Here is a 22,859-nt window from a genome sequence, read left to right on the forward strand (position 1 = left end):
CAAAAAATAGCTGATGAGCAAAGACTGCACATGGTCATTATGAGAGCTGAAACAGCCCTCCACTGACAGCCTCCAGGGATTATTTCTCTCCTGATCATCCTCAGGCCATTCTGCAAGTTCAAGACAAAGAAGTTCTGGCATCTCAGCTGCTCGTGATGACAGGGCAGAGGCTAGCGCATGCACTTTTCCACACCCAGACAAAAGAAGGCATGGAGCTGCTGGCCAGACTCCCACCCACACTCTGCACCTGGCTGAAGGCAATGGTGAGTGCAGGGCAGAAGCAGAAGGCCTCATGGGTGACCTTCCTTTGGTGAATTCACAGCAAGGAATGTCTTTAGTGGGAGAACTCTCATAATAAAGCTTAAGGCAGTCACAATTATTGTTTGCATGAAACTAAAGGAGTTTTGTGTCCCGTTCGCAGAACACCCAGGATCTTCAGAACACTGATGTGCCAATCGCCACAACAGCTAAACTAGTGCACAAAGTAATGGAGCTCCTGCCAGAGAAGCACGGGCAGTACAGCCTGGCCTTACACCTCATCGAAGCTGTGGAAGCCATGGCTACTTTATGACAGTAGTCCAAAGTCCTGCGACCACACCAATCACTGCATGTCACTTTACACAGCAAGATCTGGAACTTTTTGGAGGGTTTTTTGTTTTGTTTGTTTTTTGTTTTTGTTTTTTTTTTTGTATAATAAATAAATATATTACTTTTAAAAAGTGCAATCCTGGCTAAATTCGCTTTCTTCAGTTGAGACTGAAGATAAAATACATTAACTGGGCTATAATGAATACAGATGCTTTACTGTTATTTTTTCATTCAGATAAGCAGCTTTATTGTTAGACTTTGTATTGTAACTGATTATAATTTGCAGATTTCATTCTTACTGTAGTATCCCAGTTCATATCCAGATGTCTCCTGTGGGGATGAAGTGTCCACACAGCTTCCGTCAGCATGCCAGAGATTCGCCCACAGCCCTTTAGAACATGCAGAAATGTCCTTATGTTTGATGGCAGGGAGCTCTGGGTGCTGACTGCTTCCTATCCTGGGGTGCTGCTGCCATCAGAGGAGAAATGGCTTTGAGAAATGGCTGGAGAAGGACCCCGGGCCTGCTGTACTTGCCAGAATTGGGAATCAGAGATGTGAACAAAGCATCAAAATCAACTATAATGTAAATCAAGATTTACTCTTATTTTTGTCAAGTTCCAAAATTGTATCCACATCAGATCATTGTAAATAATGTATTATCTTGTAAGACTTATATGTAAAAAAAAGAACAAAGCAAAGATTCTAAAATATTTAAAGTCCAACTTTATTTTTCTTCCAAGTGTTCAAAATGTCCGTTTCTGGGACGTGGTCATGTTGCCTGTCCTAGGAGAAGGACAGAGAACATGCTTCGTGCTGTGACAGCCTTAGCAAACCTACCTCACAACTGGGTGGAGAGGACAAACTACAGCCAGTTCTGTAGTCTGTAGTGTCTAGAGCAGGCCAAGCGCTAAACAGATGTGTGAGTCAAACCCACCTACCCCGGGCTGGCCAGTGCTTGGCTCTGCAGACCAGCAAGTACTTACTGCGGTGAGACTATCTCTGGAATGTAGCCATACAGTGCAACTGTGGTGACTGCCATGGTCACAGCTGTCACAGTAATCATTCCAATAGAGGGAAGAAGGCAACTCCACCATTGTGAAGGTTGAGAATGTCCTTCAGGGACACCTAGTAAAAATCTGAACCTAAACATAACACAAATGTGAATTCTTTTCCATTAAAAAGTCAGATCTAAGATCGTGGCTGGCTAAAACTAACGCTGTTGGATTTCACTAAGAGAAATGTTCCCGTGTTGCCCAGGTGGCTGTGAGGAGCTGCGTGCTGCGATCTCTGTGAGCACAGCTTGACTGACATGATACCTCCCTTTCCAGAGTCCTAGGAGGCCCGTGCTCCCCGGGCCCTGAGTACTCTGGAAGACGCTGGACAGAGTGGACACTGCTAATGGTCCTTTTACTTGTTTTGGGCAGGGGATAGCTTGTATTTTTTGAGGATAAAATTGGCTAAATATACTCTGGTAGATCACATAAGAGAATTAGAACACAAATTAAGTCTCTAAGTTAGATTTGTCACCAAAAAATGTAATACACATAGAATTTAAAAACTAAATCCTGAGTTTAATAAAGGCAGTAAAATATTCTACTTTACTAAGAGCTTTTAAAATAAATCTGATAAAGAAAAATTAACATTTATATACCCATTCTCTAACAACAAAGTGCCACAAATAAAGGAATTAGGTTCTAACGGGGCAGGTGTCCCTGCAACAAGGGCATGGCGTATGCCCTTAACCAGTAGTGTTTCCCTAGATACCCCCTTCTCTCCCTTACAGTTATACACTTTTTTACCCTGCTAATGAAAGTGTTCAGACAATCCTAACTTCTCTACCCAGGCTGTGCTTAGATGTAGATGTGGAGGGCCGGGGTGATGTAGATACAGCAGTACGTTACATAGCACCAGGTTTCCCATGCTTTCTTCCCACTTTAGCCAAGAGACACAAGAGGTCATATACGGTGTGAAGCCTGCCATACTTAAAAAGCTTTTTAAAATATGATTTAAAATCATAGCTAACTAAGACTTGGTAACAATAAGCTTACATTGATTACAGCATTCACTTAGAAGTTGCTATGGTCCATTTCATGAAGAAACAAGTATTACAGTGCACTACAGCAATAGTGAAAGCCCTCTCACCTCACAGGGATGGGTTTACGAGGCAGCTAGATTCTGCTTAGATTAGCCATCCTTGAACGATCAATCCAGTATTGGATTGCTCACAAAATGCTCTATAATTTGTCTACTGTCAATGTATTGTAAGTAGTGAATTCTGTACATACCATTATTGTCTGTCTTCATTATTGTGAACTTATGTATATTAGTGAAATAAATGTTCAGCTTTTATGTTATTTCCTCGACATTCATACATGTAAGACAAAGATTTTTCCCCTCTTGAATAAGTTTGATGATGATCTTCACAGTACGTTCCAAAATCCTGCTGCCTTAGAAACCAGATGTTTGCTAATGTGCAAAATGAACTGACCCCTTCACCTTGTGTGGGCACAGGACTCTTCCACTCCCCTGCAAAGTTACAAGCTCTTCATAATCCGTAACTTCACCACCGCCAGTTGGGAGTTTCTCAGAATGCCTTTATTTTCAGACATTATAAAACTTAAATACTGAGTCAAAAAAGTTTCAATAAAATATAAAACATTTCTGTTTGGCCACACTGAAAGTAACCATATTCAGTGCCTGACTCTGAAGAAGTCCATCATGAGTGTGAGTGTGTGTCTGTCTGCTCTGTATACATGTATGTCTTCATATATGTATTTCCATGTATGTTTGTGTGTATATGTGCATATATATAAATCTTTTAGTTACAGGAAATACTCTTTAATATTCTTTTACCCCTATCTTTCTCTTTTACCATTTACTCTTCCAGTCCTTACCTAAAACCTTGGATTTCTTTCTAGGGTTCTAATCAGCACTGAGGAGGGTTCTTGCTCAGGGAGCTGTTAACATCAGAATGTTATTTTGCACCAATGACCTCTGCACACCGAGGACAGAGAGTATCTGCAGTCTCGGCGGTGTGCTTCCAACATCGAGGGCACTTTTCTTTGGCAGTTGGTACGACAATGACTTTATACGAAGACTCCTCACGAATATCACCACCTTGAAAAGATACACAGAGCATCTCATTAAGCACACGTTCAGCTTGCACTGTCATTCCTCCGCGGTCCAGCGGGCGCTCCTTCCCAAGGTTTCTTCCTCCCTCCTTTCTAGCATGGCCCAGGTTTTGCCCCATAACATTCAATTATCAATAACACAGGATCGAAGAACAGATGACAGACCAACTGCTTCTCATCCAACTCAGAGTCCTGTATTGCTTAGAGCTGGCCCTGTTCTTGACCTAGATACACAGCTGATTCAGATTTTCTTTTGTGCCTTTTTTTTTTTTTTTTTAAAGAGGAGTCTATATATGTAGCCTTGCCCTCACAGAGTGAGGCCTCCTCAGTACTGGAACTAAAGCTGTTAAAATGCCATGTTATAGAGACTGGCAATGCCACTAGAACTTTAGGTACGCAGAAGAAACCACTCTCCATGCACCATTCCAGTCAATGAGGAGGAGTCGAGGTGAAGGAGCTCTGTAGACAGTGCAGAGTCCTGTGATAGACACTCCAGTAAATCTTACCAAACCCTCTGTAAGAGTGGCTAGCAGTGTTTTAATTCTGGATATTCATAAAAGGAAATTTTAGAGTCTACATAGGAAGGGTAGTGGATCTGGACAGTTTTAGGCACTATAAATCAGAGGACAACACAAGAAGGAAAAAGACTCATGGTGACTCAGTGGGTGAGGAGGAACTCTCCCTAGGGGCTTGACTTCAATTCCTGGAGCCCCGAGAGCTGGCTCAGACTGTCATTACAGTAAGCCAGCGCCACGGACAGCTTCAGTCCTTGCTCGCTGCTCTCACCCTCTAGATTGATGAGGAATGTCCCTGTGAGCTCAATCCCATCCGCAGCTCTCTCCCGCGGCTCCTGAGCCAGCAGTGTTGTCTGGGAGGCCATCATTAGTTCATTCAGCTGAGACGTGCTTGAGGTCTCCTCAGCTTGGAGCATCTGGAATGCACGTGAAACCACTGTTCAATTCACATCTCACCATCAGCTTTAGGGTTGTACTGGAGGATACACTTTGCTTCACTTTGAAAACTATGGCTCCACTCAAGTCCAGATCTATATGGTGTTTATTAGATTTAGTTTGCAACGAGTAAGAGATTAAGTTACCCAAAATTCTGCCATCTTTTTAAGAGCCTCGTTCCTCTAATAGGAGGGACTAAGATACTGTAAATAATAAGGACCTGCTTTCAGTGCAGCACACGGCGGCAATCTGAATACTACAGACTTTCCACAGTGACAAGGCCTGCTGATAAGCACTTTCAATATTTTTTTCCTTTGTAATTTTGATCTTCAAGATGAGTTTGAATTAATTTAAATATTCCTTTAAAAATGAAAACATGAGACTCAGATAATTTGGCACATGAGCATGTGTGTATGCAGGGGAGAGGTGGGGTAGCTGTCAGGATGACAGCAAACCAGAACTATGCTGTGCAGCATACCACAATGGCCATCATCTATTCTTACCATTGCCAACAATGTCATAAATTGTAATGACTTCAACTCTCAATTCTTCAAATGTTTAAGTTGAGTTTATCAACCAAAATAAGATGGTTACTTTTATTTGTAGAGACTTTTGTAGAGTATTTTATGTGCATGAGTGTTGCTGTATGTATATATATGTAATACATGCAGACCTAGGGCCAAAAGAGGGTGTTGGATCCCCTGAAACTTTATTGAAATGTAGATGTGGGCCACTAGGTGGATGCTGGGAACTGAACTCAGGTCCCCCACTAGATTAGCAATGCTTTTAACACCTTTCCAGCCCCAGACTGATACTAATAAAACTTAAAAAAAAAAAATTCACTGACAGTCCTTTTCCTAGGAATTTGAATTAGACACAAAGCTCAGGACAGTGCATTACACCTAACCAATTAGTCCCTAAGAGGCCCAAGGAGAACACTCTGATGGGACCTGCGGAAATTAAAACACGATTGAAGTCTGGAGAAATGTGATCTGCTGTCCCTGGTTCTCATGAAATTAAAGAGAACTCGGTTTTGGTTCATTTTGTTTTTTGAGACAGCCCTGGCTGTCCTGGAAGTCACTCTATAAACCAGGCTGGACTTGAACTCACAAAGATCTGCCTGCCTCTGCCTCCTGAGTGCTGGGATTAAAGGTGTGCAACAACACTGTCCATCAAGAACTCATTTTTGGAACATGACCCAGATAAACAAAATTTCCAAAAGCCCAGGCCTTTAGTGTAAAACTCCCGGTTTTCATGTAACCTGACACTTCTGCCAAGCATGTCTGACACTGACCTAAATCGCCCTGCATGTGTCCCAAGTTGAGAGCAGGGAACAGTTCAGTGTTGCAAGACTGAAATCTGAGTTTCTAGATTAATACAAGGTCTTAGACATTTGAGAAAAAGAGATTTCAGGTAAAGCTTCAATGCTCCCACCATTTCAGAAGGGCGTATTTCACACAACTTCATCCGTTACACATACCTCCATGATCTCAAACAGTAACCCAGGCTCAATCACGATGATAACCTCATACTCGGCAGCATTTTTGCCAGGGATGCTGCCCAGAAAGGAATCTCGCATGGCACACGCACTCTCCACTGCCTCCTCCAGTCCTGGCTTCTTCCAGATAGAGCTTGTGTTAATCCAGCCAGTGCGAAAAACACTCTTAGGTTCTAGAAAAGAAAAAAAGGAAAGTGAACCGAGGTATAAATAGTCTAGACAGCATATAAGCTTTGACCAATGGAGATTTCACTCACGAGAGACAGGATTGTTACACAGGATGTGAAGTTCAGTGAACAAGTGTGCTGTTCTCAAGATCCACAAGTAAGAGGTACACATTATAAATACATAAACATAAAAGTCTCAAAGCAGAAGTATGAACTCTTGTTCCTCATGACTCCACCCAGCATCCCCATAAGTTCTAGCTTTCTATGGGAATAAAACCAGGAGGGAAAAAAAACCTAACTGATGTGGGAGGGTCTTCTGTTTTGTGTCACAGCCACCTGCGTCCAGCAAGGAAGACACGACCACCGGAGCTCTTCTCATTGCAGTTTATTCCAGGACTTTATTCACTTTCTCTCTCTCTTCCCCTCTCTCTTACCTACCTCTCTCCCCGGGCAAACCTCTCCCAGCCCTTAAGTAGGCATGGGCTGCCAATCTCGGATTGCCAGGTGGGCACTGCCCATAGGCCCAAGCATATGCAAGCAGCTTATGATCATTGCGTGATCAGGCGTAAGTCAGACTTTAGCCATAGGAGTTGATTATACATCTCCATCAGGTGTGGCTCTATGCTGCACACTACAGTTTTGTGTTGATTTCATTGGTTAATAAAAAACTGCCTTGGCCATTTGATAGGCCAGCCCTTAGGTGGGTGGAGTAGACAGAACAGAATGCTGGGAGGAAGAGGGAAGTGAGGCAATCGCCATGCCTTTCCTCTCTGGGTCAGATGCCATGGAGCCAGCTGCCAGGTCAGACATGCTGAATCTTTTCTAGTAAGCCACCACCTTGTGGTGCTACACAGATTATTAGAAATGGGTCAAATCAAGATGTGAGAGTTAGCCAGTAAGAGGCTAGAGATAATGGGCCAGGCAGTGTTTAAAAGAATATAATTTGTGTGTTGTTATTTTGGGTGTAAAGCTAGCCAGGTGGCCGGGAGCTGGGCAGCAGGAACACAGACCACTATTCCTTCTACCATAACATAAAAGTATTCTCTAAAAAACATTGTATTTTGCTTGAATACAGCTTAAAATACAGCCGGGCAGCGGTGGCTCACACCTTTAATCCCTGTACTTAGGAGTCAGAGGCAGGTAGATCTCTGATATCAAGACCAGCCTGGTCCACAAAGTGAGTTCCAGGACAAGCAGAACTATACAGAGAAACATTGTCTCAAAAACAAACAAAAAGTTATAAATACACTTTGGAACATTATAAACACATTTAATCAAAAGTGATTTCTCAATATTGTCAAGTATTTAATACATCTCAGAAAGCAGAGAGGCAGCCCTGACTCCTGCAAGAAGGCACAGAGCAGACTGAAGGACCAATGAATCTCATCACAATGACACTGTAGGTGCACTGCAGGCCAATCCCTGCCTCGTCCCTTCCCATGCAGGGAGCAGCTGTACTTACCTTTGACATAGGGGATGTGCTGGAACACCTCTTCTGCCAAGTGAGGAAGAACTGGGGCAAAAGAACGGACCAACACGTCCAGAATTTCTGCTAGTGCGGTCTGACAGGAGCGTCGTTTGGGATCCTTCTGGCTTTCACAGTAGAGCCTGGAAGAACAGCCTCCTCAGCAGCTGACACACGTGCTGCCTGGCCTGGGCACACGGGGCTGACACTACGACTACTTCAAGCTGCGTTTGGACGCTTCTCCTCTATCCCATTTCACTCTCTTAAGATGTACCTGTTTCACAGGTGCTGGTGGCACGCCTTTAATCCCAGCACTCAGGAGGCAGGGGCAGGCGGATCTCTGAGTTTGAGGCCAGCCTGGGTTATAGAGCAAGTTCCAAGACAGGCTTCAAGGCGGATCTCTGAGTTTGAGGCCAGCCTGGGTTATAGAGCAAGTTCCAAGACAGGCTTCAAAACTACAGAGAAACCCTGTCTCAAAAAAACCAAAGGAAAAAAAAAAAAAGATGTACCTGTTTCCTCATGCTTTGTCCAACTCTGACATTAAGATGGACGACAGTCTAGATCACTGTTTGCACACAACCACTAAAGTAACTGGCAGCACTTAAATGACCCCTATCCCCAATGGTGCCATTAGGGTTTTCAGGCAAAGAATGAGTTGTAAACCTATGGCCAAGCTGCTGAGATGCTGTATGACAGGCTGGGGTTGACAGCTCATGCCAAACTAGTCACCAAGCCCTATCCTTCAGCTGTTTGTGGGAGCACTGTGAAAGCCAGTGTCGTTACACAAATGGCTGCCTAGTCCTGGGTCGGCCCTCGAGGACAACATGGTGTTCACCTACCAGCAGCTGTCACTCACTGGAATGGGAAGCAAGCACATGAGCGGCAGGTTTTGATACAGGTCTTACCCTGGCTGGCCTGGTGTGGAACTCTTTGTAGACTAGGCTGGCCTTTTTTTTTTTTTTAATATTTATTTATTTATCTATTTATTTATTTATTTATTTATTTATTTATTATGTATACACTATTTTGTCTGTGTGTATGTCTGCAGGCCAGAAGAGGGCACCAGACCTCATTACAGATGGTTCTGAGCCATCATGTGGTTGCCGGGAATTGAACTCAAGACCTTTGGAAGAAATGTTCTTAACCACTGAGCCATTTCTCCAGCCCCCAGATTTTCATATGTTGAACCATCAATGCATCTCTGGAATGAAGCTCACTTGATCATGGTGGATGATTTGTTTGTTGTGTGCTTGAATTCAGTTTGCCAGTATTTCATTGAGGTTTTTTTTTTTTTTTATTGTTGTTGGTTTTGTTTTTGTTTGTTGTCTGTTTTTGTTTTGTGGGTTGGTTTGTTTGTTTGTTTGTTTTGAGACAGGGTTTCTCTGCAGCTTTGGGATCTGTCCTGGAACTATACCAGGCTGGCCTCAAATTCATAGAGATTCACCTGCCTCTGCCTCCCAAGTGCTGAGATTAAAAGTGTGACACCACTGCCTGGCTTTTATTGAGTATTTTTGCATCAGTGTTCTTGAGGAAGATTGGTCTATAATTCTCTTAGTTTTATCTTTGTGTGGTTTGTGTATAAGGGTAACTGTAGCCTCATAAAAGGAATTTGATAATGACACTTCTGTTTCTATTGTGTGGAACAATTTGAGGTGTATTGGTATTAGCTCTTCTTTGAAATTATGGTAGAAAGCTGTGCTGAAACCATCTGGCCCTGGGTTTTTGTTTGTTTGGTTTTTTATTTTGTTTTGTTTTGTTTGTTTGTTTTGCTTGGGAGTATTTTGATGACTGTCTCTATTTCCTTAAGGGTTATGGGCCTATTTAAATTGCTTCTCAGGGGAATCGGCGGAGGGTCGGCGCCGCGGCGGGCACCGGCGGTCGGCGGGCTTCCGGGCAGGGCAGCCGGGCTCCGCGCTGCGGCCGCCGTGGCCCATGGGCAGAATCGTCTCGCAAGGCCGGCATTAAACCAAAAAGATGTCCCTATATGATGACCTAGGAGTGGAGACCAGTGACTCAAAAACTGATGGNTATGCCTGCAGGCCAGAAGAGGGCACCAGACCCCATTACAGATGGTTGTGAGCCTCCAGGTGGTTGCTGGGAATTGAACTCAGGACCTTTGGAAGAGCAGGCAATGCTCTTAACCTCTGAGCCATCTCTCCAGCCCAACTAGGCTGCTCTTGAACTCAGAGAGCCTTCTGCCTCTGCCTCCTGAGTGATGGGAGTAGAAGGACAGGTATTATCTGTCTCATTTTCTAGACATACTGAGATTGCACTGTAAGTGCAACCATGAAGCTAGTAAAAGTGGCAGGACACAAGTGAACCTTGACCCCAGATCCCGGGTGTAATTACAGCTGTCCACCGTGGCCACTGCATCCTTAATGTTGCTGAGGACTGCATGCTTATCACACTTACCTGTCCTTGACTATGCTGAAGTAGAAGCTGGAGAGTTCTCTGGTATAGAAAGCTTTTAACAGCCTGATAACTTTCCCAAAATCATACTGTTTGTATGAGTCAGTAATCTAGAGAACAAAGACAGGGTAAATTTGGAAGCTGGGATGAACAATGAAAACAAGCATTGTCACAGGTGAAGCAAGCTCTTCACTGGCATCTCAGGGAAAATGGCTCAGCCCCCACGTTTGCTGCACAGGTGTGAGAAACAGAGTATGAATGCCCAGAACTCAAAGAAGTGCTGGGTGGGCACGGTGGGCGGGCATGGTGGGCCTCCAGCAACGCCTGTGATGCCAGCCTCACCATGGAGCCAAGCAGGAACCCTGATGCACTCTGGCTGAAAACCAGCATGGGGTGAGCTCTGGGTTTTCTTTTTCTTTTATAAGACTTTCCCTTGAATTTTTAAATATGATTATTGGTTCACTTTTCTTGTTATTTTTAGAAATTTGCTACTACATTTATTTGGGGGCCGGGTCATGTGTGTATGAGCTACAGGTCACACGTGGCAGTCAGAGGACAACCTGCAGTTGGTTCTTTGCCACTGTGTGGGTCCCAGGGACTATGCTCAGGTCATCTGGCTTAACAGGAAGCACCCTGACCTGCTGAGCCAGCTTACCTGCCCAACTGATATGATCTGATTGTGAGAACCTGCCTCAAAGAATGAGGTGGAGTATCAGGCTTGTGCTTACACACTCACATGCCAGTGCGTGCACACTTGCACAAGCACATACACGTGCAGGCATACCACACATACACACACATGAAAAAAGAAAACAAAATGTTTCCAAAACAGGCAAGAATACAAGAAAGCTGGAGAATGTCATTCTAGAGACATGACTACTCAAAATAATCACTACTACACTTTGGAAATGACAGCAGAACATGGAAAGAAGGGTTTATGCATAGTTGCTTGTCTTGTGTGTATAAGTACGCATGTTCATGTGTAGGTGCATGTGGATATGAATGCCAGAGGTCAAGCTTGAGCCAGGAACCATGTACCTTGCTTTTTAAACAGGGTCTCTCCCTGATCTGAACCTCAAGTCTGCTCCTCTGGCTGGCTGGTGAGCTACAAGATCCACCTGTCTTCAATGTCCCAGCACCAGAATCACAAACTCGTGCTGCACCTGAAGTTTTAAATGTGATCTGGGCTCTAGAAATCAAACTCGGGCCCTCATGCCTGTACAGCGACCTCTTTACCAATCAGACTATCTTCCCAGCCCCTGGTCTGCTTGCTTTTTAAATCTGCAATGCTGAAGAGGGACTTCAGAACTTCGTGTATGCTAGAAAATCTCTCCCCCAACAAGCTATTCCCCCACCTCTAAGTCCAAGTAATAGAATCACATTGCTTTTAATTTTTTATTTAATTTTTTTAAGGTCAAGTGTAGTGGCATATGCCTTTATTCCCAGCACCCAGGGAAGCAGAGGCAGGTGGATCTGAGTTTGAATCTAGTCGGGTCTACATAGCAAGTTACAGGCCAGTCAGGGCTACACAGCATGACTCTGTCTCAAAGGGAGGGAGGATTAAATTTTTTTTTTAGTACTTGTATTTGTGCTTATGGGGTGTGCGTGTGCACATGTATGTGCAACCAGGTATGAATACAGAGATCAGAGGACAAACTTTTGGGAGTTGGTTCTCTCCACCATGAGTTCCGATGATCAAACTTGAGTCGTCAGGCTTTATCAGCTGAGTCATCTCACTGGCTAAATCAAATCATTTTTAAAACAGCAAAGAATGGAAAGCACCAGGAACTCATTAATGTTCCCTCATTGAGTGAAAATCGGCATGTATGTTTACAACATGTGGCACCCCAAAGCCAGACATGGCCAATTTTGGGAAAAGAGACCATGGCTCATCCATGTGATGGTTCACCTTGATTGTCAACTGGGCAAGATTTAGAAACAGCAAGCAGGTCAACATCTATTGTATCCATGATAGTGTTTCCAGAGATATTTAACTGAAGAGGGAACACCCACCATGATCATGAGGGGCAAGGTCTCGGACAGGGGCCCTGGGCTAAATGAAAAGAAGAAAAGGAGAAATAAATGGAGAACCAGCATTAATCTCTCTATTCCTGACTGCAGACACAATGTCACCATTGATCTCTCCTATTCTCGACTAAATACAATGTCACCATTAATCTCTCTATTCCTGACTGTAGATACAGTGTCACTGTTAATCTCTCCTATTCCTGACTGTAGATACAATGTCACTGTTAATCTCTCCTATTCCTGACTGTAGATACAATGTCACCATTAATCTCTCTATTTCTGACCATAGATACAATGTCACTGTTAATCTCTCCTATTCCTGACTGTAGATACAATGTCACCATTAATCTCTCTATTCCTGACTGTAGATACAATGTCACTGTTAATCTCTTATTCCTGACTGTAGATAGTGTCATTGTTAATCTCTCTATTCCCGACTGTAGATACAATGTCACTGTTAATCTCTCCTATTCCTGACTGTAGACACAATGTCACTGTTAATCTCTCTATTCCTGACTATAGACAAAATGTCACTGTTAATCTCTCCTCTTGTCTGACAGGAGATGATCTTTGAGAGGAAAGTCTGGAAGTCTGGTATGAGGGAAGCTTGGGCCTGTGACCAGGTCCTCCTGCAGTCTAAAGAAGCTAGGGTAGGGACAATGAGACAGCTCAACAGGCAAGGTGCCTGCTACAAGGCTGACAGCCTTAGCTAATCTGTGGGACCCACAGGGTGGAAGGAGAGAACCAACTCCCACTAGTTGTTCACTGACCTCCACACATGGATTCTGGTGCACACACACTAATGTAAAAACACAGAAATACAAAGCAATAATTCAGCAAAGACATGAAAAGTTTCATCACAGTCACTTCGAGCTGTGTGGAGCACAGCAGTATACTTTCTGGGATGCACTAACTATGACTTCCAACAAGGTTAACCGTCCACTAAAGGTTACGGAAAAGGTGCTGATGTCGCTACTTGACAAAGCCTGTTGTATACTGACCTTGGTTGCAAAATCCTGAATTAAGTGCAGCATATACTGGTCTATGACGTACATATCTTCAACAGGAACAGAATCAGTCTCTGGGTTAAAACCAGTCACATTTCCCAAGAGAAAGCGGAGTGTGTTTCTAAGCTATGACAGTAAGAGAAACACGTGAATAACCATGTGATTATTTACAGATGGTTATATGCTATCTGGTCTACACATTAGTCTGAATTAAAGGCATGGACATTTTTTCGTGTTGCTATTTTTAAACAAATTAACACGGGGTATTAAAAATGGTCACATGTAGTTTGTTTTCATGCACGTCTCATAAACTTCCAGGGAGAAGCTCTGACCTTGTTGATGTCATCTCTAGCAGCACCGAGTGCAGAGGGGCCAATGGTCACTTCAGTGAAGATGTTGGATTCAGCTATCCACCAGCGTAGGGCATCAGCTCCATAGGGAGGCTCTTTGTTCTGATCCTTTTCATTGAAAAAATACATGTAAGCGTCTCCTTCTCCATCACACTTCCTCTATGAGCAGAGGGGCTAAGATACTATAAACAAGGACCTGCTTTCAGTGCAGCGCATGGGTGGCAATCTGAATACTACAGCTTTTCCACAGTGACAGGGACTAGGCCAGCTGATAAGCACTTCTGAGATTACTCCTTTGTAATTTTGATCTTAAGAAGAGTTTATGAATTGATATGAATATCTAATTAGAGAAACAGAGGCTTTAGCTAGAGCTCTCCTCCGGAGACTATAAATGCAGGCTATGTAAGATCAGCACCAAAACACAGGCCACTGTATCCGAAAAGGCAAGTGAGACAGTCCTGTCCAAGACTCAGGCAGGACAGCAGGTTTGTCCCAGCACCCAGGACATCTGGGTCAGGCATACTGCAGCTGCAGGATGGCCGGGGTGGGGTGGGGAGGGTGCAGAGCTGTTTTCCCCTTCCTTACCTCCTAGCAACCCAGTGACCACAAGGTGTGAAAGGAGCAAGGCAATACACCATGGAGATCTCTCATGAAAGCAACTCTAACCTAGCCCCCAAATGGCCAGCAACCCCAGATCTGATGGCCATCCTCACTTCAAAATGTACACACCCTAAGAATATATAATAATGTGCGCTCAGAATCTGTGATTTCATTTTTTCCTCCCAAGTAACCACTTCATTATAAAACTGTAATTTCACATAATAAAATCTGACACCTTAAGGCCTCAAACACATGTGCACATACAAGTTTAAGTTTAAAACATTATAGTAAACCATTTGCTATTCTTGGCCCAGATTTGCCCTGAATTCCTGGGTTCATGGAACCCTCATGTCTCTACCTCCCGAGTAGGTGTGCCACCATCCCTGGCACATCCTGTCCCTAGCAGTCACAGTTGTGTCTGTCCACACCGAGGTAACCGTTGAAGATTGGATTGCTAACGTAAGAGCCTGATAAGAAAATGAAAATAAGTTTCAGTCAGACACCTACTTTTCCCCCATTGATGACAGTGTCAGGATTAATGACATTCCCGAGGGACTTGGACATCTTTTCTCCTTTTTCTCCGAGTGTAAACCCGTGGACCATCACCGTTCTAGAAAGACAGCGAGTTCAGTGTGAGGGTCATTTTAATCACTAGGTACGTCTTGGCAGACTGTGGGTGAGGCTGTTTCTCGGCACATGTGTATCAGGGATGTTAAGCACAGAGTCCTCCACTTAAACACAGCAAAATGAGTGTTCTATTTTCTGTGCATCAGAGCACTTCCAGGTCCCTGACGTACAGAGAGCAGTGCAGGGCATCTCCTTAAAACTACTTCAGAAAGACAACCTAAGAAAAACAGTGCTTAGTCCTCTGGTTTGTTTGTTTTTATCTTTTGTTTTGTTTTTAATTTATCGAGACAGTTTCTCTGTAGCTTTGGAGCCTGTCCTGGAACTAGCTCTTGTAGACCAGGCTGGTCTTGAACTCAGAGATCTGCTTGCCTCTGATTCCAGAGTGCGGGGATTAAAGGCATGTGCACACTGCCTGGCCCTCCTCTGGTTTTTAAGAGCGACATAGAAGCAGTCAGTGAGCTACCTGAGGGTGGGCTATGAGCACAGCAGGGCAACCCCTAGGCTACTGTCCCCAGCCCTCCCCAGGGAACTGTGCTATGTGTGGCACGCACTCCACCCCAGAGGGGCCTCAGTCCTTAGTCACTGTGGGTCCCACAGCAGGAGTAGAGCTCAGACTACCGTTACCAGCCCACCCTGTCCTTCCCTGCACTCTTGGTGATCTCCCTGCCAGGGAAGATGTTGCTCTACCGTTTGCCCGGCTACTCCACTCCACGCCATCTTATCTTGCAGGAGGTGCTGCCTGCTCCAGAGTGACAGATACCTCCCACTGCTGTGTCTCTCCCCTTTTTATTTCTTCCTTGTGTTGGTTGTTTGCTTTCTGTTGTTCTTTCTGGGGCAGGGTCTGCATGTAGCCCAGGCTGACCTTGATCTTAAGATCTTCCTGTCTCTGCCTCCAGAATGCTTGGATTAAGGCCACCGTGACTATACAAGAGGGAATCATGGGCCAGGCGGTGGTGGCGCACACCTTTAATCCCAGCACTCGGGAGGCAGAGGCAGGTGAATATCTGTGAGTTTGAATCCAGACTGGTCTATATGAGCTAGTTCTAAGACAGGCACCAAAGCTACAAAAAAAACCTTGTCTCAAAAACACAACCAACCAAAAAAAAAAAAAAAAAAAAAAACAAGAGGAACCGTGGAACTTGCTTACAGCCTGTGCCTAACACAACAGATGAACCTAGCATCATTCAGCCTGGCTGCACCTCCTCTTCTGGACAACACTGACTCGGGGACCACCCTATCCCAGAGGCAGGAAGAGCAGCGCTCCAGCTTGCCAATAGCTGTGCATCTATGGCTCCAGCCTGTGTGGCACACCTGTGGGCACTCAAAGGCTCATCAGGCAGGTTCCCTCTGCACAGGGTGAGCACTTACTTGAAAGGTGCTTTAGCCCTTGTGGCTGCACTTATTAGTAAGGAAGACTGGAACCAGCCCCCGAGTTGATCCTTTCCCTCCAGGTACAAGTCTGCCCTCTGCTCGGTGCCTGAAATGTAGTAACACACCAAAAGGAATTTAATTAGAACAAGACATCTATATACAGCTGCCTCTTCCTGCTGCCTCCTCCTAACATCTGCACACAGCTGCCTTCTCTTAACACATCTGCATAAAGCTGCCTCCTCTGGCTGCCTTCCAATTCTTAACCATGCTCCCCCCTTTCCCTTCAGCCAATGAGCCAAAAGCTCACCTAACCAAAAGTATGAAATGTCTGTAGAGCTGGGACACTTAGGAAGGTTCACATAGGGCGGAAGAATGGAGCTGACCAAAAGTATGAAATGTCTGTAGAGCTGGGACACTTAGGAAGGTTCACATAGGGCAGAAGAAGGGAGCTGGACGCAGAGGCCACATGTGCACTCTGACACTATTAACTACATGACCTCTGTGTCCTGACTCTAACTTGATCTCCTGTGAGAAATGATGGGGTCATGTTATGCCAATGGTTTCGAAACTGGGTGCTTTGTGACGGCCAAGTAGGCCAAAGAAACTTCTGGTGAAGAAGGGGGATAAAACAAAAACAATTTTTTTTTTTGTTTTTGTTTTTGTGGATTTTTGGAGATAGGGTATCTATGTAGTTCAGGCTGACTTCAAATTCATGATCCTCCTACCTCAGCCTCCTAAGCACTGGGATTATAGGCATAGACCACCAAAATGGCTAAAGTACCATTCTAAACTTAAGCAGTATAGTTCTGAACAAAGCTTCACCTTGGGAAAAAAATGAGCATATTGGGAGATCACTAGACTAAAGATATCCCAGGCCTTCTCAGATCTGGACTGCTGCAGACTGTAGAGTTTAGATGAGAATGGCCCCCACAGGCTCATATATCTGAATGCTTAGTCACCAGGGAGTGAAACTCTTTGAAACGATTAGAAGGATTAAGGCCTTGTTGGAAGAAGGTATCACTGGGGTGGGCTTTGAGGGTTCAAAAGCCCATGCCAGGCACAGGGTCCTCTTAGCTCACGGATCAGGATGTAGAACTCTCAGCTGCTGTTCAAGCATCTGCCTGCGTGCTGCCACGCTTCCTGTCATGATGATAATGAACTAAACTGCCAAAACTGTAGGAAGCCCCTAATTAAAAGCTTTCTTTCCTAAGAGTTGCCTTGGTCATGTTTCTTCACAGCAATATAATATGACTACATCACAGACTCTCCGAAGTAAAGAAAAAACAAACAATGACCCACACATTTGTGGTCAAAGAGCTAAGTAACATTTCTGTATTTTCAAAGCTGTATTATTACTGTTGTGCAGGTGTCTCCCTGTGCATGCACGGTGTATGTGTGACCTCACAGGACAGCTCCAGAGACAGTGCTCTTCTATCTTTGTGTGGGGTCCAGGAATCAAGCTGGGGTAACCGGGCTTGTAAGGCAGGCACCTTTACCTGCTGAGTCATCTTGTCAGCCTTCAATTCTTAACCTGCTTTTAATCTAACTTCAGAAATTACACGAAAGAGGAGCTAGCTGGATGACTCAGTGGGTAGAGCTCTTGCTGCTTTTCCAGAGGGCCAGAGTTCAGTTCCCAGCATCCACATTGGATGGTTAAGAACTGCCTGTGACTCCAGCTCCAGGGGATTCAGTGCCTGCCATGGGGGCTTGCACTCACATCGCATACCAACATGCGTGCACACATACAGTCACATGCACATAAGTCACATGCATATACACATAAGGAAAAGTAATAAAAAATTACCTGGAAGAACACAAGACCAGGAAGTTCCACTGTCAAACCAGATGTCCAAAATGTCCTGCCCCGGCACGTATTCCAAAGCATCAGGACCACCAGCCTATGGAGACAGCAGTAGAGACTTGACCTACAGAGACCACACCTTCACAGAAAATGTTCCATGTTTTAAGAAAGTAAAATACAGCCACTAAATTCACAGTCTCAAAATAAACATTAAAATGCACTTCACAGTTAATACAACCCTGTTGCACCATGAAAAGTGAACGGCCACATGGTGACCTCACTACTGGTGTAGTTATCCCAGTGTGCTCCGGCAGAAGACACCATCAGGACATGCTGCACCAGAGCTCACACAGCCCTGCTGTGCCAGCACATGTGACTTCTCTCGTGGTACCGTCTGCTTAGTCACCCAACCTGGATAACTGGGGCCCCATGAGGTTACAAGCACCCCACCTTCCACTGTTGTCTAACAAACTGTGCTTTGGCTGCGAGTAACAACGCTCACTTCTAAACTGCCTCTGCCTTTAATTCTGGAAAGGAAACTCATAAGTTTCTCAGTGCAATTGCTCAAAATCCCTTTTAGCTCCAAGAGCTGCTCAGATTTTTACCAAGGGCAGTTTACCTGAGCTACGACCTCCTCGGGGAGAAGCTGCTCGGGGGGCAGGGTCCACCAGACATCGCTGCCGTGCTGCTCTACTAGCTTCGTAAGATGCGCAATGGTTTGGCTATTGGGAAGAGACCAGCAATGTATCATCATGTATCATAGTGATGGGTGACAACCGTTTGCCGCTTACTGGTCCTCTAATTTTAACAGAATCTTAATTGCTTGCACAGTACAAATAAAACCATCTTGATCACATACATCCCCACACAGGAAGACAAACGTCTCCTCACCTCGGTATTTCAGTTCATCTACTTCCTACTCAGGAACCTCTGTCCTCATTTTCTGTCAAATCAAGCCAGCGTCACTCGGCTCAGTCTGGCCTGACGGCCTCGGCACCAGCTATGTGATGCCCACGCTCCCAGAGCAGCTTTCCTACCACTGCCGTCACACGGAATTCCTGCTCAGAAACCTTCGAGGGGTCCTCCGCCTGTGATGCACGAGGAAGCCCACAATCCACTCAGACACTGAAAGCACACAGGGGGGCTCAGAGTTGGACTCCCTTGCTCATGTTGCCAAGAACTGAGGAACAACCTGACCGATTTGCTGAGACACAAAGAAGCAGCTCCAATTGTCTTAAGACACCAGAAGCTAGAGATGCTACAGCGGGTGACAAAACAGACAGGATTTCCCTAGTGCAAGGAGATCTTTCTTACTGGAGTGCTAGGGATCAAACTCAGGGCCCCCACATGCTCCAGCACTGAGCGACAATCCAGCCTATGTAGCTGAGGCAGGCCTGGAGCTCACGTCCTGGCTCCAGGTAGCAGCGTGGATCCCACAGCTTTGGGTGTGGCGAGTGGTGACTTAATCACTAACTCACCAGAGGACACTGGGCAAAGCACTGGGCCTCTCTGACGTCAGTGTTCTCATTTGTAAAACGCTAACAACAGCACATCACTAAGAGACTCAATATTGACCTAATAAATGAAATGCCTATGGCAGCACTTGTCATTTTAACATACATTTAATATTACGCAAGAATTAAGACTGGCCAGGTGGTGGTGGCGCACACCTTTAATCTCAGCACTCAGGAGGCAGAGGCAGGCAGATTTCTTTGAGTTTGAGGCCAGCCTGGTCTACAGAGTGAGTTTCAGGACAGCCAGGGCTACACAGAGAAACCCTGCCTCGAAAAAAAAAAAAATTAAAAAAAATTTATTTATGTTCTCGTGTGTTTGTGTATGTTTGTTTACTACGTTTGTGCGGCTGCTCTTGGAGACCAGCAAGCACTGGAACTCCATGAGCTGGAGGTGCAGGCCATCGGAAGCTGCCAGATGTGGGTGCTGAGAACCACATTCTGATCCACTGGAAAGCAGTAAGCACTCTGAACAAGGAGCTACCTCTTCAGCCGCCAAGGTATTATTTAAAGATTGAAATACACATAGTAAACCCCACCTCTGAAACAGCCCCCTCTGCCACACTCCACTAGTACAACTGACTGCGGGCCCACCGCAGTTCTGGGACTGGACAGGATAGTGAGCAGGGAGAAGCGCTGAGTTTGAAATCCGCACAGCACATTATTAACCGTGCAAAGCAGAATGCCCAGGCTCTGCTGAGTCACGGACTAATCAGGCCGTGTGCCAACACTGCAAAGGAAGAAGATCAAGGAGGGGATATAAACTAACATGCTCTTTAGCCTGAAATCTGAGACACCTCACAAAAGATGGTGGTGGGAACTGACGACGGGCCAGTGGTTAAGTGCACTTACTGCTCTCGAAGAGGACCCAGGCTCAGTTCCTAGGCACGAGGCCCTTCACAACAACTGTACCTCCAGTCTTAGGGATCCAATGCCCTCTCTGGCCTCTGTGCACCCTGGGAACACGTGTGGAAAATGCAGACAAAACACCCACACACATAAAACAAAATAAATCTTAAAAAGAGAGAAAGGATAAGCAGGGGCAGTGGTGGCGCACGCCTTTAATCCCAGCACTCGGGAGGCAGAGGTAGGCGGATCTCTGTGAGTTCGAGACCAGCCTGGTCTACAAGAGCTAGTTCCAGGACAGGCTCCAAAACCACAGAGAAACCCTGTCGCAAAAAAAAAAAAAAAAAAAAAAAAAAAAAAACAAAAAAAAAAAAAAAAAAACCCAAAAAAAAAAAAAAAAAAAAAAAAAAAAAAAAAAACCAAAACAAAAAAAAGGGAGAAAGGAGCCAGGCATAGTGGCTCACGGCTGTAATTCCAGCACTGAGGAGGCAGAGAGAGCTCAAGGCCAGCCTGATCTACAGAGTAAGACTATCTCAAAAAACCAAAGATAATTAAGGTGATATTTTATAAAAGACTTAAAGTATAATGCTACCAAAATGTCTAAAAATTTACTTATAACATGAATATAAAAACCTAAACTTGGCACAAATCCGGATTGCTAGGCCATTCACTTTAGATGGACTTTAACAGTAAAGATAAGCTTTCCATATGACACCATAAAAACTTTATGCAATAAATAACTAGTTATAAGACAGTAATACTTAGTTACATATTAGTCTTTTATATAGTTTGCACAGAACACTTTATCAGTTAAGAAAATATGACCACTCAGTAACAGAAAAATATGAATAAACAGAATACTAGCAAAGCGCATTCAAATATCCACATAGAGCGGGTATGCTGCTCACACCAACCATGCTTCTTCCCTTAGAAGAGAAAAAGCCAAGACATGAGTGTCATTTGCCCTCTTTGTTACCATCAGATTGCCAACTTTAGGCAAACAATGATAACTTTTAAATGTTTGGAATAAACAGATAAAAACCAATATAGAAGTGAAAGTAAACTGCTCAGATTTCATACTAACTTAACAATCAGGCGAGACTAATACCAAAGAGACGCCATGGACTCTTTCCAGAGTGCGCTCAAGTGACTGCTGTGTCTGCATTTTATACACCCGAGTCTGAATAAGTGACACAGTTGGAACTGGGCCTTGAAGGACGTTGTCTAATCAGGCTCTGTCCCACCTCTGTCCCACAGGCCCTGGCTGAACTCACACCCTGTTCTCTGTGCTCTGACTGCCCAGGCAGAGGAGGCTGTGCACCAAAGCTGAAGGCAGTTTGGAAGGAGGGAGTCGCAGGAGATTAGTGTATTGAAAGAGCAAGCAGAGTCCAAAGACCACGTTCTATCTGCCTTGTTGGCAAATAGCAAGAGTAAAATATTGCTTTCTGAGCTTCAGTTTCTATGAAAAGCCGTAAAACAAAGATTGTGATCTTTTTTACTTAAAAAAAAAATAGTCTTACTAAAGAAAAGCAAGTAACGTTACATGATGTATTTCACATCCACTTCCTAACAACAAATTCAACTAAAATGAACTATTTTTCTTCTCCTTAAATATCAGAAAACTCAATAATGCTTCAAAACCATAGTTTAGTTGTTTATTTAGCTACAGTAAAGTTCTTTGCTGAGTCTATAAATCAAAGGAGGATGTTAAATTTGCTATCTGTATCTTTATAAGTCAACTATAAAACCCTAACTTCAAATACCTTAGGCACCTAATGTTCCTTTAACTGCAACATTTTCTTATAAAAATATTAGTAATTCCCTTACATATGTCACCATGTTTCAACAGAAGAAGACATACAATCTTGCTTATCCCGTTTTTCCAGTGCGCCATCTCCTTTCTTTACTGCAGTGTCACCACGGGTCAGCTGTCTCACAATCGTCCTGCCTCAGCTCCCTAAATGCTAAGCACTCTTCCATTTTACACATAGTAAGGGTGCTTGCTGACTTAGTCTCCTTTTACTTCTGTGATATTTTCACAAATAGCACAACTACAAATGTAATCTCCATCAATGAGAAACAACATTCAGTGCTTTGTAAAACTCTAGCCTCCAGAGGGCCCAGTGGTGGGCACCTGTCACCTCAGCACCTCTGGAGGACCAACAGGATGGTCGAGTTCAAGGTCAACATGAGTTCCCAGGACTGACCAGGGAGTAGCAAACAACACAGTCAAGGTAGGTGTGTAGATCAGTTAAGAGAACACTGACCTAGCATGAGCATGGCATGAAACCACAAATACATACATGCATGCACGCAGAGACACATACACACAGACACACTTCTCCCAAAACTGCCAAATTAATCTATAGAATACCAAGAAAACAGTCCAGTTTTGTTCTTTATCCCAGGTTCTTAGGAACCTGAAGCAAAGAGAGCTGTTCTCAATGCACCCAAGAGGCGCTGTGACGGCTGAGATGGCGGGCTTCCCTGGAGCAGGAGTGCCCCCACTT

At 44.5% G+C, this 22,859-nt stretch overlaps 2 protein-coding genes across 3 annotated transcripts in view; one reads left to right on the plus strand and one right to left on the minus strand.

The window, feature by feature from the left end:
• Window positions 1-2,942, plus strand: part of Rab3gap2 (RAB3 GTPase activating non-catalytic protein subunit 2) — a 79,960-nt gene extending 77,018 nt beyond the window's left edge. For both annotated transcript variants that reach the window (XM_050148135.1, XM_050148136.1), the window contains exons 34-35: window positions 105-263; window positions 422-2,942. In XM_050148135.1, the coding sequence (XP_050004092.1) occupies window positions 105-263; window positions 422-571 (309 nt within the window). In that variant the 3' untranslated portion in view covers window positions 572-2,942. The remainder of the gene's footprint in view (window positions 1-104; window positions 264-421) is intronic.
• Window positions 2,943-3,165: 223 nt separating this feature from the next.
• Iars2 (isoleucyl-tRNA synthetase 2, mitochondrial) overlaps window positions 3,166-22,859 on the minus strand; it is a 37,809-nt gene continuing 18,115 nt past the window's right edge. The window contains exons 13-23 of the mRNA XM_050148137.1: window positions 18,612-18,714; window positions 17,996-18,089; window positions 16,189-16,297; window positions 14,701-14,803; window positions 13,576-13,701; window positions 13,238-13,369; window positions 10,212-10,318; window positions 7,797-7,942; window positions 6,150-6,340; window positions 4,506-4,650; window positions 3,166-3,705 (exon numbers count right to left, since the gene is read on the minus strand). Coding sequence (XP_050004094.1) covers window positions 3,563-3,705; window positions 4,506-4,650; window positions 6,150-6,340; window positions 7,797-7,942; window positions 10,212-10,318; window positions 13,238-13,369; window positions 13,576-13,701; window positions 14,701-14,803; window positions 16,189-16,297; window positions 17,996-18,089; window positions 18,612-18,714 — 1,399 coding nt within the window. The 3' untranslated portion in view covers window positions 3,166-3,562. The remainder of the gene's footprint in view (window positions 3,706-4,505; window positions 4,651-6,149; window positions 6,341-7,796; window positions 7,943-10,211; window positions 10,319-13,237; window positions 13,370-13,575; window positions 13,702-14,700; window positions 14,804-16,188; window positions 16,298-17,995; window positions 18,090-18,611; window positions 18,715-22,859) is intronic.

This window comes from Alexandromys fortis, unplaced genomic scaffold (genome assembly GCF_014885135.2).
Source record: "Alexandromys fortis isolate MF-2015 unplaced genomic scaffold, M_Fortis_MF-2015_v1.1 scaffold_62, whole genome shotgun sequence".
NCBI lineage: Eukaryota > Metazoa > Chordata > Mammalia > Rodentia > Cricetidae > Alexandromys > Alexandromys fortis.